This window comes from Liolophura sinensis, chromosome 6 (genome assembly GCF_032854445.1).
Source record: "Liolophura sinensis isolate JHLJ2023 chromosome 6, CUHK_Ljap_v2, whole genome shotgun sequence".
Classification (NCBI taxonomy): domain Eukaryota; kingdom Metazoa; phylum Mollusca; class Polyplacophora; order Chitonida; family Chitonidae; genus Liolophura; species Liolophura sinensis.
In genome coordinates, this window is record NC_088300.1 from 19,321,996 (window position 1) to 19,336,624 (window position 14,629).

Below are 14,629 nucleotides of genomic sequence, written 5' to 3' on the forward strand. Positions count from 1 at the left end.
CAGCCCCACTCTAACTTGCCCCACTTTGTCCTGTATAACACTGCTTTGCCTCATATATAGGATGAATGATTGTCTCACCCTGAACTGACAGCCCCTCTCTAACTTGCCCCACTTTGTCCTGTATAACACTGCTTAGCCTCATGTACAGGATGAATGATTATCTCACCTTGAGCTGACAGCCCCTCTCTAACTTGCCCCACTTTGTCCTGTATAACACTGCTTTGCCTCATGTATAGGATGAATGATTGTCTCACCCTGAACTGACAGCCCCTCTCTAACTTGCCCCACTTTGTCCTGTATAACACTGCTTTGCCTCATGTATAGGATGAATGATTATCTCACCTTGAGCTGGCAGCCCCACTCTAACTTGCCCCACTTTGTCCTGTATAACACTGCTTAGCCTCATGTATAGGATGAATGATTGTCTCACCTGAGCTGACTGTCCCACTCTAACTTGCCCACTTTGTCCTCTATAACACTGCTTAGCCTCATGTATAGGATGAATGATTGTCTCACCCTGAACTGACAGCCCCTCTCTAACTTGCCCCACTTTGTCCTGTATAACACTGCTTTGCCTCATGTACAGGATGAATGATTGTCTCACCTTGAGCTGACAGCCCCACTCTAGCTTGCCCCACTTTGTCCTGTATAACACTGTTTAGCCTCATGTACAGGATAGATGATTGTCTCACCTTGAGCTGACAGCCCCACTCTAACTTGCCCCACTTTGTCCTGTATAACACTGCTTAGCCTCATGTATAGGATGAATGATTATCTCACCTTGAGCTGACTGTCCCACTCTAACTTGCCCCACTTTGTCCTGTATAACACTGCTTAGCCTCATGTACAAGATGAATGATTATCTCACCCTGAGCTGACTGCCCCACTCTAACTTGCCCCACTTTGTCCTGTATAACACTGCTTAGCCTCATGTATAGGATGAATAATTGTCTCACCTTGAGCTGACAGCCCCACTCTAACTTGCCCCACTTTGTCCTGTATAATATTGTTTAGCCTCATGTATAGGATGAATGATTGTCTCACCTTGAGCTGACAGTCCCACTCTAACTTGCCCAACTTTGTCCTGTATAACACTGCTTAGCCTCATGTACAGGATGAATGATTGTCTCACCTTGAGCTGACAGTCCCACTCTAACTTGCCCCACTTTGTCCTGTATAACACTGTTTAGCCTCATGTACAGGATGGATGATTGTCTCACCTTGAGCTGACAGCCCCACTCTAACTTGCCCCACTTTGTCCTGTATAACACTGCTTAGCCTCATGTATAGGATGAATGATTGTCTCACCTTGAGCTGACAGCCCCACTCTAACCTGCCCTACTGTGTCCTGTATAACACAGTTTTACCTTATATACAGGATGAATGATTATCTCACCTTGAGCTGACAGCCCCACTCTAACTTGCCCAACTTTGTCCTGTATAACACTGCTTAGCCGCATGTATAGGATGAATGATTGTCTCACCTTTAGCTGACAGCCCCTCTCTAACTTGCCCCATTTTGTCCTGTATAACACTGCTTAGCCTCATGTATAGGATGAATGATTGTCTCACCTTGAGCTGACAGCCCCACTCTAACTTGCCCCATTTTGTCCTGTATAACACTGCTTAGCCTCATGTATAGGATGAATAATTGTCTCACCTTGAGCTGACAGCCCCACTCTAACTTGCCCAACTTTGTCCTGTATAACACTGCTTAGCCTCATGTATAGGATGAATAATTGTCTCACCTTGAGCTGACAGCTCCACTCTAACTTGCCCCACTTTGTCCTGTATAACACTGCTCAGCCTCATGTACAGGATGAATGATTGTCTCACCTTGAGCTGACAGCCCCTCTCTAACTTGCCCCACTTTGTCCTGTATAACACTGCTTAGCCTCATGTACAGGATGAAGGATTGTCTCACCTTGAGCTGACAGCCCCACTCTAACTTGCCCCACTTTGTCCTGTATAACACTGCTTAGCCTCATGTATAGGATGAATGATTATCTCACCTTGAGCTGACAGTCCCACTCTAACTTGCCCCACTTTGTCCTGTATAACACTGCTTAGCCTCATGTATAGGATGAATGATTGTCTCACCTTGAGCTGACAGCCCCTCTCTAACTTGCCCAACTTTGTCCTGTATAACACTGCTTAGCCTCATGTATAGGATGAATGATTGTCTCACCTTGAGCTGACAGTCCCACTCTAACTTGCCCTACTTTGTCCTGTATAACACTGCTTAGCCTCATGTATAGGATGAACGATTGTCTCACCTTGAGCTGACAGCCCCACTCTAACTTGCCCAACTTTGTCGTGTATAACACTGCTTAGCCTCATGTACAGGATGAATGATTGTCTCACCTTGAGCTGACAGTCCGTCTCTAACTTGCCCCACTTTGTCCTGTATAACACTGCTTAGCCTCATGTACAGGATGAATGATTGTCTCACCTTGAGCTGACTGCCCCACCCTAACTTGCCCAATTTTGTCCTGTATAGTGAGTGAATGAGTGAGTGCTTGGGGTTTAACGTCGTACTTAACAATTTTTCAGTCAAATGACGATGAAGGAATCCTTAGAGTGCATGTAATGTGCCTCCTTGATGCCTGACAGACTTCCAATTCTCTTTTATCTAGTGCTGCTTCACTAAGACGCCTTACTGAGGGCAAGTAAGCCACCCCGCCCGAGTCTGATAAGGGTCAACCAGTCATTGCACTATCCTCATGCTGAATGCCATGCAAGGACGCTACAACTTCCTCTTCTAAGGTCTTAGGTGGAGCCCAACCCAGGATTGACCCTAGATCTATCGCTTACGAAGTGGACGTTCTACCAACTGTGATCCTGTATAACCAAACATACAGGATGTTTTACCCCACATACAAGATGAATGATTATCTCACCTTGAGCTGACTGCCCCACTCTAACTTGCCCTACTTTGTCCTGTATAACACAGTTTTACCCCACATACAGGACAGATGATTATCTCACCTTGAGCTGACTGCCCCACTCTAACTTGTCCCACTTTATCCTGTATTATACTGCTTACAGTCTCTGTCAGTACAGGTGAGAATCCAGCATGGAGCCCATTCAGGAAGAAACTGATACTGCGATCATAGACCTGAAACAATATGGGAAAGTTGAAAAAAATGGGATGTACAATCTGTTTCATGAAAAACCTGTACAAGACTTGAAAAACAAATAACGATGTCCCACAAAGGGCTACAAAAGGGATAAGTGAGATACACAGATCTGTAATACTTTTACATAAATATCTTTAATAATTTAATAAATAATGCATGAAATAATAAAATAATGTGCATGTACATGATTTCATGTTTCTATACAAAAAACTTCAAAAACTATGTTGCTGAGCTCGTACACTAACCTTTCTTTCAAAATCAGTATTAAAAGTAATACAAAAATAATGTGTTTCTGAACAGAACAAAAATATCTCAATCACAGTTCATTCCGACTTTCATAACATTTGGATTAGTAATATGTGTACCACTTTTTGCCCATTTATTGGTAATAAAGTGGTAACGTCTTTACATAACTACAGATCAGAGCAGTGAGCAAATACATCACTTCTACAGAATACACAATCTGAAGTTAATGCAACATACTAGTGTCACATTTAAAGGATGGGATGACATGTCACATGTGTTGTTTATAGGCTACATGTAGGCTTCATTTTTTGTCTTGATAACTGTATCTGGGGCTATCAGTTTCCTCTGACTGAAAAGCAAGGTTGGTATGGTACATGTAACAGATCTCAGACTGTCAAAGGTATCACATTTCATAAACATAGATGTGACAATTGTATGAGGGCATGAAGTACTCACTGTAAGTAGAGCAATACGGCTGTGTGAATATCAGTCAGGATTGCGTGAATAAATAAAAAATCAATACAGCTGTTCAAGACATGGATGTAGCTTAACATGTGCTTACATGAGGCTATAGATGCATGCAAAGACTGAGGCGCAGTTTAGATATATCCCTGCGATTTTCAAAATGAATGATAGGTTTTCTTCCATTCAAATGTATTAATATAAGGCATGTTTTAAAATGCATTCCTGGTGTTTGACTCTCAGTTATACAGTTAGTCTTACTGAGAGAAGCCTATACTGAATCTGAAGGTGTGTATGTGTATGAGAAGATTTACCAGCTCTCTCGTGTTCTCTTTGATAACGCATTTTTCTTGTTATAGCTAATCAAGGCTGGCATGACAAATGATTTTGCCACTTCAAGTCCAGCTCTTGAGTTTTTCAGGTACCTGGCAAATGGCGATGGTTTCAGTACTCCAGCACTCAAGTTTCTTCCAGGCATGAACCTTACTGCTATCATACATTGAAGTGAAAGAAATATTTTTGCACATGAACAAATGATTGGTGGTTTTGATGTTAAATTTGCAGAGTTTAAGCCAAAGCAAAACACTTCTATGTGAAGTCAGAGATAAAAACTATACATGAAAATATTCCTGTAGGCATACATGAGAAACATGTAGATCAGTACATACAAATGCTGGCTAAACTGCATAGAATAAAGCATCATGACTTCCAGGTGTCTAGCCTAATATTGTACCAGAATGTAAATCTATATGTTTCCTACTATGCATACACGGTCACCCCCCACTCCACCCCCCACTCCCAACCCCCTCCCTTATAATATACAGTATCGATTTACCTCTACTGTCATTCCCACATATACCAGATGTCAGGATGAATTGTCAAAGTTATAAATAAATTTACACCTGCATGAGAAAAACCTACAAGGTCACTTGACCAAGTGATATTCCTGTGTTCACATCTAGGAAATAGGTTCAAAACACTGCGTATAGAATGTGACATTTGTTGAGTACCCCAATTCCTCAATTTTTTTGTATATAAAAGAACCACTTTTAGTGCACTTTTTAGATAAAATTACATTGGTAGGGTTGGCAAATTTCAGGGCTTCACATAACGTATCGGTTTACACAGAATAATGCCTATAGAGTATGCCTGAACATGTGAAAAGGTTGAAGAATTAAAGGATCATTTTGCAGCACAAAATGGCACACTTATTACAGTCAAACATTCAGGTGTTATAACCCTCTGATTTCAAAGTGGGATGGTGTCTTGATAACTGATCTTCTTTTACCAACCCTGATCTACACATGTAGTTAAACAATATATATATAGCAATGATGACATAATAATTCAGCTGGAATGGACCAAGCTCTTTTATAGACGTCATTACATCAAGGCCACACCTCTTGTATGAATTAACATAATTTCACAAACACTTTTCCCAGGTGTTTGCTCAATGGTCAAAATCAATAACATTTTTGTGTAAGGATAAAAGTCTTTACCACTGTTACGACTTGGCTATGTAAAGACAGTGGCTAACTCCCAATCCAATAAACCGTAAACATGAAATAAAATTAAAAATCTGAAAATGACCATAAATTCTGCTCATGATTAACTAAGATGATATTCTTCTGGAAAATTGTTTCAGCACCAAAAGTAATATTTTATGACATTTATTTGCCTTTAAAAATGCACTTTTGTGGGAGACATTTTAGGTGATGTAGGGTAATGTTACATGCAGATTATAATCTTGAGTGCAGATAAACTGTGATCAACAGAATACATCCTTTTTTGCATATAACCTAAACTGGGCCGCTGGCAAGAGGAAAACACCAGCTACATCTGGCCCACAATGGCATAACTTCACCTGGTGAGTTACTGTCATTTAGAAAAAAAGCTACAAAAAGCAGAGGAGAAAACAAATCATGTGCAAACTGATCACAACATGGAAAGTTAATTTCCCCCTTGGATATAATGCAGGTCTGGTTCTTATTGGGGAGGCTAGTTAACTGTGTGAGGGATCAATAGATCCCTTTAGCTGGCCAGCCCTGATAACCTCTGTATCAGCAAGCTCCCTCAATTAACTTGCTCAGCTAACCTCTTTACCTGGCACTAATCAATACTCAGGTAATTGGATAAGGCTTCTTTATGCACCATTTTAAGGTCCAGATATACTCAGTTGACTGTTTAAAGCTGTTTTGGAGAAGTGTACTTGCACACCTGGATGGGGTTTGTTCCAACACACACATACATACATACATACATACATACATATATATATATATATATATATATATATATATATATATATATATATATATATATATATATATATGGCACATCGACAAATGTTAAAAGAACAAAAAGTGAAGCAGCACTAGATAAAAGTAAGTTACTACAGAGTTTATATCAAGTATGCACCTTGAAATATCAGCAAATGTATTGAGTTACAGATCAGTTTAATGCATGATAGTGGACTAGCTATCAGGACTAGGTTTGATACTAGTGTTTAGGCTCTCTTTCCAAGTACCTGTTTAACAGCACTGGTACTCAAACCCCAAAATACATGTTGGCAAAGGGAGAGGAACTGGTCCAAAAACAAAGAAGTGGTAAGTATTCCAGCACAAAAAGTGTAGGTCCAGCAGGTGACCACTTAAGGCACTGAATGCTCTTCAACACCACATGGCATGGGATGTGGTGAATTTCAGGGGAGACAAATGAGAAACTATAGACATGCATATCAAGCAAACAAGTCAGATTACATGTACAAATTGACATGCCAGTGCTCTAAATCAAAATTATATCGCACATAAGACATTTTTTTAACAAACTGTCTGTTTCTTAATACAAATTGTTTGAGATTAATTAATGGGTGATCCAAATGCACCCTTGGCCCACAATTCAATTATTGGGGTTGGTGTTTGTGGGTGGGAAGAGAGTATCCCCACCTTCCACTGCTACAGGAAGGTGTAAATCTTAGGGCCAAGCTGACTGAGTGGTCTATTACTGCCTTAGTTCAGATGACCAAACGTTCACCAGTGAGGTTGTGAGTTGAAATCCAGCTTCCACTAAAGCTTGACTGTGGCTCAATGTCAAGAGGTTGATCAGGTCTATGTGAGTATGTGTTGTGGTCATCCCAATAAAACCCTCAATCTGGTATCCATACAAATAATCTATTCATGTATTGCACTATACTGTACTGTACTTATTTTACTGTATTGTGTTATATATTTATTATAATATAATATTATTACATATTATTATTATATTATTATATATATTATTATTATTATTATATTTTTTTCGTTTTATTATATAATTAATATTTTTATATATTATATGTATTAAAAGACACATACATGCATGTAAGACAATGTTTGTCTTATTGTGTCTATTTTTCTAGTGTATGATTACGTCTATTTTGCTAATGACTGGCTGTGTCTCTTTGCTAGTGACTGATTGTGTCTATTTTGCTAGTGATTGACTATGTCTGTTTTGCTAGTGACTGACTGTGTCTTATATGCTTCTGACTGATTGTGTCTATTTTTCTGGTGACTGATGTGTCTATTTTTCTAGTGACTGACTGTTTTGTTAGTGACTGACTGTGTCTAATTTGCTTGTGACTGATTGTGCCCACTTTGCTTGTGACTGATTGTGTTGATTTTTCTAGTGACTGACTATATCTGTTTTGCTAGTGACTGATTGTGTCTATTTTTCTGGTGACTGATGTGTCTATTTTTCTAGTGACTGACTATATCTGTTTTGCTAGTCACTGACTGTTTCTATTTTGCTAGTGACTGATTGTGTCTATTTTTCTAGTGACTGACTGTCTGTTTTGCTAGTGACTGACTGTGTCTATTTTGCCTATGACTGATTGTGTCTATTTTTCTGGTGACTGATGTGTCTATTTTTCTAGTGACTGACTATATCTGTTTTGCTAGTCACTGACTGTTTCTATTTTGCTAGTGACTGATTGTGTCTATTTTTCTAGTGACTGACTTTCCTTTTTTCCTAGTGACTGACTGTGTCTATTTTGCCTATGACTGATTGTGTTTATTTTTCTGGTGACTGATGTGTCTATTTTTCTAGTGACTGACTATATCTGTTTTGCTATTCACTGACTGTTTCTATTTTGCTAGTGACTGATTGTGTCTATATTTCTAGTGACTGACTGTCTGTTTTGGTAATGACTGGCAGTGTCTCTCTTGCTAGTGACTGATTTTTGTCTATGTTGCTACATGTAGTGACTGGTTGTGTTGATTTTTCTAGAGACTGACTATGTCTGTTTTGCTAGTGACTGACTGTGTCTACTTCGCTGGTGACTGGCTGTGTCTATTTGCTAGTGACTGATTGTGTCTACTTTCTGGTGACTGATGTGCCTATTTTTCTAGAGACTGACTATGTCTGTTTTGCTAGTGACTGGTTGTGTCTAATTTGCTTTTGACTGATTGTGTCTATTTTGCTTGTGACTGATTGTGTTGATTTTTCTAGTGACTGATTATGTCTGTTTTGCTAGTGACTGACTGTGTCTATTTTGCTAGTGACTGATTGTATCTATTTTTCTGGTGACTGATGTGTCTATTTTTCTAGTGACTGACTGTCTCTATGTTGCTAGTGACTGATTGTATCTATTTTTCTAGTGACTGACTGTCTGTTTTGCTAGTGACTGACTGTCTATTTTGCTAGTGATTTTGTCTGTTTTTCTGGTGACTAATGTGTCTATTTTTCTAGTGACTGACTGTCTGTTTTGCTAGTAACTGACTGTGTCTAATTTGCCTCTGAACGACTGTGTCTATTTTGCTACTGACTGATCGTGTCGATTTTTCTAGTGAGTGACTGTATCTATTTGGCTAATGACTACACATTTTCAACAGAATTCAGACACTTTACAGTTTCTTTACACACTATAATTCAAGCCCGTATATCCTACATTTCTACAGTGCACTTAATACAAATTTCAAATAGACATGAGTTAAATCAACGCCTTAGTCACAGAAGATTTTCCAGTCAATAAACGCCTTTTTAAACCGAACACCATGAAAACATTCAATGTATACACAGCTGAATCAAACAGCCAATCAGAATATCTACAGCTGTCTGACTGCTGTAAGCTATTGTTCCCTTGTGAAGTATATTGATCAGTTGTGTAAGTATGGGAGACTTCATGTGCTGTATGACAGACATTCAACAGGCTGCTGAGTGCCCATGTATGTATGACAACATTGGTACAATGGCATGTCACTTATTACACAATGGTAGAAATTATGTTGTTTGACTTACACAGTCATGCTGGGAAAAAAACAAGAATTCAGTATAGACTTAAAAGTTACATCTAATCTAACTGAACAAGTATTCACTTGTATCATATTACACACCATAGAATCGATATAACAAGACTTTGAACTCAATATACGTCAAAAAAAATATAGCCCTGTTTATATATTGGTAACAAATAAAGGGAAATTGGCAATCTGGTTACCATGGCAACTGTGGAAAAGTGTGCTCACATCGTCACCTCTATATATATGTTGTCCATCAAAAATTATAACAACACACTCAAGACAACTGGATTTGTAGCCCAAACACATCAACAGACAGCCTGGTACAATCACAATACCAGGTGTACCTCTTAGCTACTTAATACTGGATGTATCAAATCTGTTCCAACCAGGTATTTAACTGAGAATTATCATTGTCCTAGATAATCAAGAAAACATCTTTCTATTATGTTTTTGTTAAAATGATGATGCATAAATGATAATTGCCTGAGCTGGTATTAATAAATCTTAAGGCATGTACAGGTACATGTATGTGGAAAAATGAAAACGAAGAGAAATACTCTCAACAATGCCACAAAAACACCAATCATATTAATAAATAAAATAAATTAGCTGTAAGCATAAACTCTGGATATAGCTTATTGATGTTACCTGAACAGTCAGGTGTGTCCACATGCGAGATGGGATAGTTTCATTGAGGTTGATGCCTGCCAAACCTGTCAGGCTGCGGTAAAACAGAGTCACCTGAGTCTGTGACACCTGTAGACGAAGGGTAATCTCTGAATCCTGACTGAACTTCTCCAGGATAACTCTGAAACATTATCATAGCATACATCATTTTAAAATGGTGTGATTTTAAACTCAAACGTCTCTCTAAGTTGTTAAAGGTATTACAGTTAAATCTCCCGTAGGCCCCTTACGACTCGTCCAGGTATCCGTTCTCTAAACTACTTATTACGTCCTCAAATATCCAATTACTATATTCCCCCAAGTACAATGTACATGTACACAGTTACTTCATCCCAAAGCATTTACTCATCTTTTCCTCAAATACTGATTCATTCACTCAGAGCATCCCCAAGTATCCACTCACAGCATCCCCAAGTATCCACTCACAGCATCACCAAGTATCCACTCACAGCATCTCCAAGTAACCATGCACTGCATCCTAAGTATTCACTCAGAGCATCTTCAGGTATCCATTCACAGCATTCCCAAGTATCCACTTGAAGCAATCCCAAGTATCCACTCATAGCATCCTCAAGTATCCATTCACAACACTCCCAAGTATCCACTTAATAATCCCCAAGTATCCACTCTCAGTATCTCGCAGTATTCACACATTGTACCTCCAAGTATCCACTCACTGCATCACCTAAAATCCACTCACTATGTCTCCAAGTATCCCCTCAATGTATTTCCAATTATCCACTCTCTATGTCCAAATATCCATTCACAACATATCCATGTATTCACTTATTTCTTCTCAAAGTGTTCACTCACACCATCCCAATTGTCCACTTACTACACTTCCAAGTATACAGCCAATGCATCCCCAAATGTCCATCCACTCTATCCCAATTATTCACTCACTACATTCCCCAGACTCCAATAATACTCACACATATCCATTTACTGCATCCCTGAGTATTCACTCACTGAATTCCTAGTTATCCTTTTATGATATTCCCAAATATCTAACGAGACCATTCTAATAAGTATCTGCTTACTGTATCCCAAAATATCCACTCACTACATACCCATGTATACCCTCACTACACAATTAAGTACTTCTTTCCACTCTCTTTGTATTCAAATATTTACTCTTTGTATCTCCAAGTATCCAATCATTTCATACGAGTATGCACTCACCTTGTTCCCAAGTATCCACTCACTTCATTCCTAAGTATCCTTTCACTATATTTCTAATTATCAACTCCATGCATCCCAAAGTAGCCCTTCACTTCAACACAAGTATCTACTCACTCTATCTCTGAGAAAGTCCTCACCACATCTCAAAATATCCAGTCATTGTATCTGTAAATATCAACTCACTCCATCCCCATGTATTCACTCACTGTATTCCCAAATATCCACTCAATGTATCACTAATCATCTACTCACTTCATCCCCTCTAAGTATCCTCTCACTCAATCTTGAAATATCTACCCACTGCAAACCACTCACTAATCACCTACTCATGGCATCCCCAAGTACTCTTTCATTTAATCCCTAAGTTAATGCATGTACTCAATTAAGTAGGAGTATTAACCAATTGCATCCCCAAGTCTGCATTCATAATATTTACAATATGTGGCCTCTTTACTACAAAATCAGCAAATGAATGACACTGGTGCCAACAACACAACAGTAATGCAAAACTTCTGTGTATTAAAGTCTTCAGACTGAACTGCATGGTCCCTTCTCCCTGCCTTTAGTGATTTAGGGAAGCTGTGGTGTAACAAGCTACCTTCACAGGTAACTTAATTACTGAGTACATGCATAATAAAAACTATAGGTGATAAACCATGTAAATAAATAAAAAAAAGGCTTTGGATGCCAATAAATAACTAAGTGAAGTAATTAAGTGGTAGAGGAGGGGTGGGTAGCATGTGGTAATCAACTCTTCAGGTTTCCAGGTAAGGAGAGGCTTATCCAATCAGGGCTATTGATTTCTCGTTCAGGTCAGACATCTATGATCAGCGCCGAGTTGGCTCTACAGCTGACACCTACACACACGTTTTGTCTGTGTCCACACTATAAGACACACACGTTTGGGTAACCTGGGTCTATAACGGTTATAGTCACAGAGTAAACATATAAAATGAACACCAAACCTAAGAAAATATTAAGCCTGCCATTATATCAAATTTGAGATGAAAAAAATCCAGTGCAATGTATTTTCGCAACTTTAGTAGCGGTATCAACATCCATATGCTGTTCTCCAGTCCTACAGCCGTGACTGCCAACCGTATGGAAATCATTACAACACTACATATATTTTATATCGACATTTCACACCGATATTTCAGCCTAGAAAGAATAAATGTTAAAGTTTTCCCCACACATCCTTATTCATGAAAAGTCAAAACCACTCAGCGGATTCATTTGAAAAATACACGTTAAAATAACGGACTACATCACTAACGTAAATTAACATAACAGTATTTCATATTTGCAATGCTATTATCACTTACCCATCGTTATTAGCTTCTTGCCATATCCAAACAGTTATGGTAAAAGCTCCCTTAGCTCCGAGAGCCGGGATCGCCCGAGGGGTGAGGAAGCACGTGGGACCCGTCTGAGAGAAGAAAGTAGACGTTTCTCTAGTACTTCCTGGTCTGACATTGATGGTGTCAATCTCAATGCAAGTGTTACTTCCCGAAGAAGTCGCGTCCAGTACATTTTGCGGAGTTGGTAAATCATTCCGAGTAACAGGGCACGTTTGAACGCAAAAGTTGTGGTTACACACCTCTAAGGATTCTACAATCGTAGAACTTTTGCAGTAAGCGTTTCGTTCCGGGTATCCACAGGTACTTTGTGACGGTTCCGTGGCAACCGGGCGATTTTCAGCAGCATTGAATAACGGTGGGAAAGCATGTAATCTATCTAACGTAGTTTGACTATGAACTACTGTGATGTGTAATATGAAGGAGATGATCAGAGCTGGTGTGATCAGCGGGCACGTGCCAACCATATAACCCATACACTGCCGAACACGGCCCCTCCTGTGCAGTTCGTGGCGACGCATACCTTCACTGTTTCTATCACCTTCTACTATATCTTGTCTTCGTCGACACCCAACGCATCTATCCATCGCGCAAAATACAAGAGTTGTCCTTTCAACACTAATGTTTCACAACAAAATAACACCTTAAACTAGCTAGCACAAAACCATCTCTGTAGGCCGAGTTTGGAACTGATACTAACAACTGGCCGCACATAATACAACACCATGGTTATGAAATAAAAGAACCATGATCATCCTGCAGGATCATATCATCCCGGTTACGAACTGCTCAACGTTTCAGCTTTCTTAATGGTTTCAGACTTCAGTTGAGAACTCCGGTCACGTTAGCCGTTAGCTTACAGCCGGTATATCTGCCTTCTCTTGTAGATATTACCCGTCCACGGGACAGTTGGCGTTATAGCGTCCCGTATTGATCGATCCGCGCGGCATTTGCACGGGACAGGTATTAAACGTATTGGCAGTTCGTGTATACGCGACCAGCTTCATATACCCTTAGACTTCATAAGTCTAAAGGTTTGTAAGTAGCTCAACTTATACAGGAAAATCCCTAGAATAACTGTAAACGTCCAGCGAGGAGAGTAATCTTTTATAAATGACGTAGTCTTCGACTGACTATAAGAAGGTGACAATTTCACGCGAGAACAGTCTGACACCTCGCGGCGTTTTTTCCACATATGTATAACCCATCGGGCCAAAATGAAAGTGTTTAAAAGCACATGCGTTAGCACAATACGAAAGACATCATAGTATTGAATGACACTTTAGAACACGTGCTTGTAGTTCTTTCATGGGCAAAAACCCAGTTTTGCACAAAATGTGTGAAAATGCCCGAATTTTGAGCATGCATAATTAATAAGCCAGATGTTACCTATCGGCAGTACCCCGCGAAGCGCGTCTGCGTATTGTGTGTATCCTACTTAAGGGCATACAGTTATGTTAAAACATAAGCTTTAACATTAAAAAAAAATAGTTATTTCTTGTGTGTAACGTATGTATTGACACAAAAATAAAGACAGTTTAAGAAAACCATCAAATGCAGGTAAGCCTATATTTATGAAGCTGATACCTTATATTCGTAGTTAGTCCTATACATGTAGTAGGCCTAGACCTATCTGTATTCTTTCTATAAAAAATGTAACAAGGAGACCCGCAAGCAATCTGTAGATATATTTATTGCCATGATTTATATTTAAAAATTTCTTATGAATCATATCTAATATATTTGTCCGCGTAACCAGTACTTTGGCTGAAGTATGTTTAGTCACACCCCGGCTGATGGGTGTGGTCTACCCAGCAGCTGTTGCCGCTCAGTCAATTCTCCCTGGCCGACAACCGAACAAACGATTTTCCTATTAGGCTTAGTGCAAACGAGAACAGATGTTATCGTGTACCCGGCTGATTGGGTCAGACGGTAATTAAAACATACCAAGACAATTTATCACCTTTAAGTTAATGTTACCTGTAGATAAAAAGTCGAATGTACGTGATCAAATGAAGCCGACATTTCAGAATCAACTCGCTACCTTGACCGTCTACCAGCAACATGTCAGCGTATCTGGATAAAGCCTGAAAACGTTATATTTCAGGTTTGTGAAGGAAAGGACCTTATTTTCATCAACGGATCGGGCCTAAATGAGTTATAAAGTATCGGTAGCAGAAACCTTATTCCAATAACAACCTTCAGTTTGAAACATCTATTCAACGTCTAGGATTATTTAAAAAAAGAAAAAAACATGGGTTGTTATGTCAGAACG

General features: G+C 39.2%; 1 protein-coding gene across 1 annotated transcript in view; it reads right to left on the minus strand.

The window, feature by feature from the left end:
* Positions 1 to 12,941, minus strand: part of LOC135466977 (usherin-like) — a 65,365-nt gene extending 52,424 nt beyond the window's left edge. Inside the window, 3 exon segments of the mRNA XM_064744731.1 lie at positions 2,989 to 3,118; positions 9,776 to 9,935; positions 12,322 to 12,941. Coding sequence (XP_064600801.1) covers positions 2,989 to 3,118; positions 9,776 to 9,935; positions 12,322 to 12,941 — 910 coding nt within the window.
* Positions 12,942 to 14,629: the final 1,688 nt, after the last annotated feature.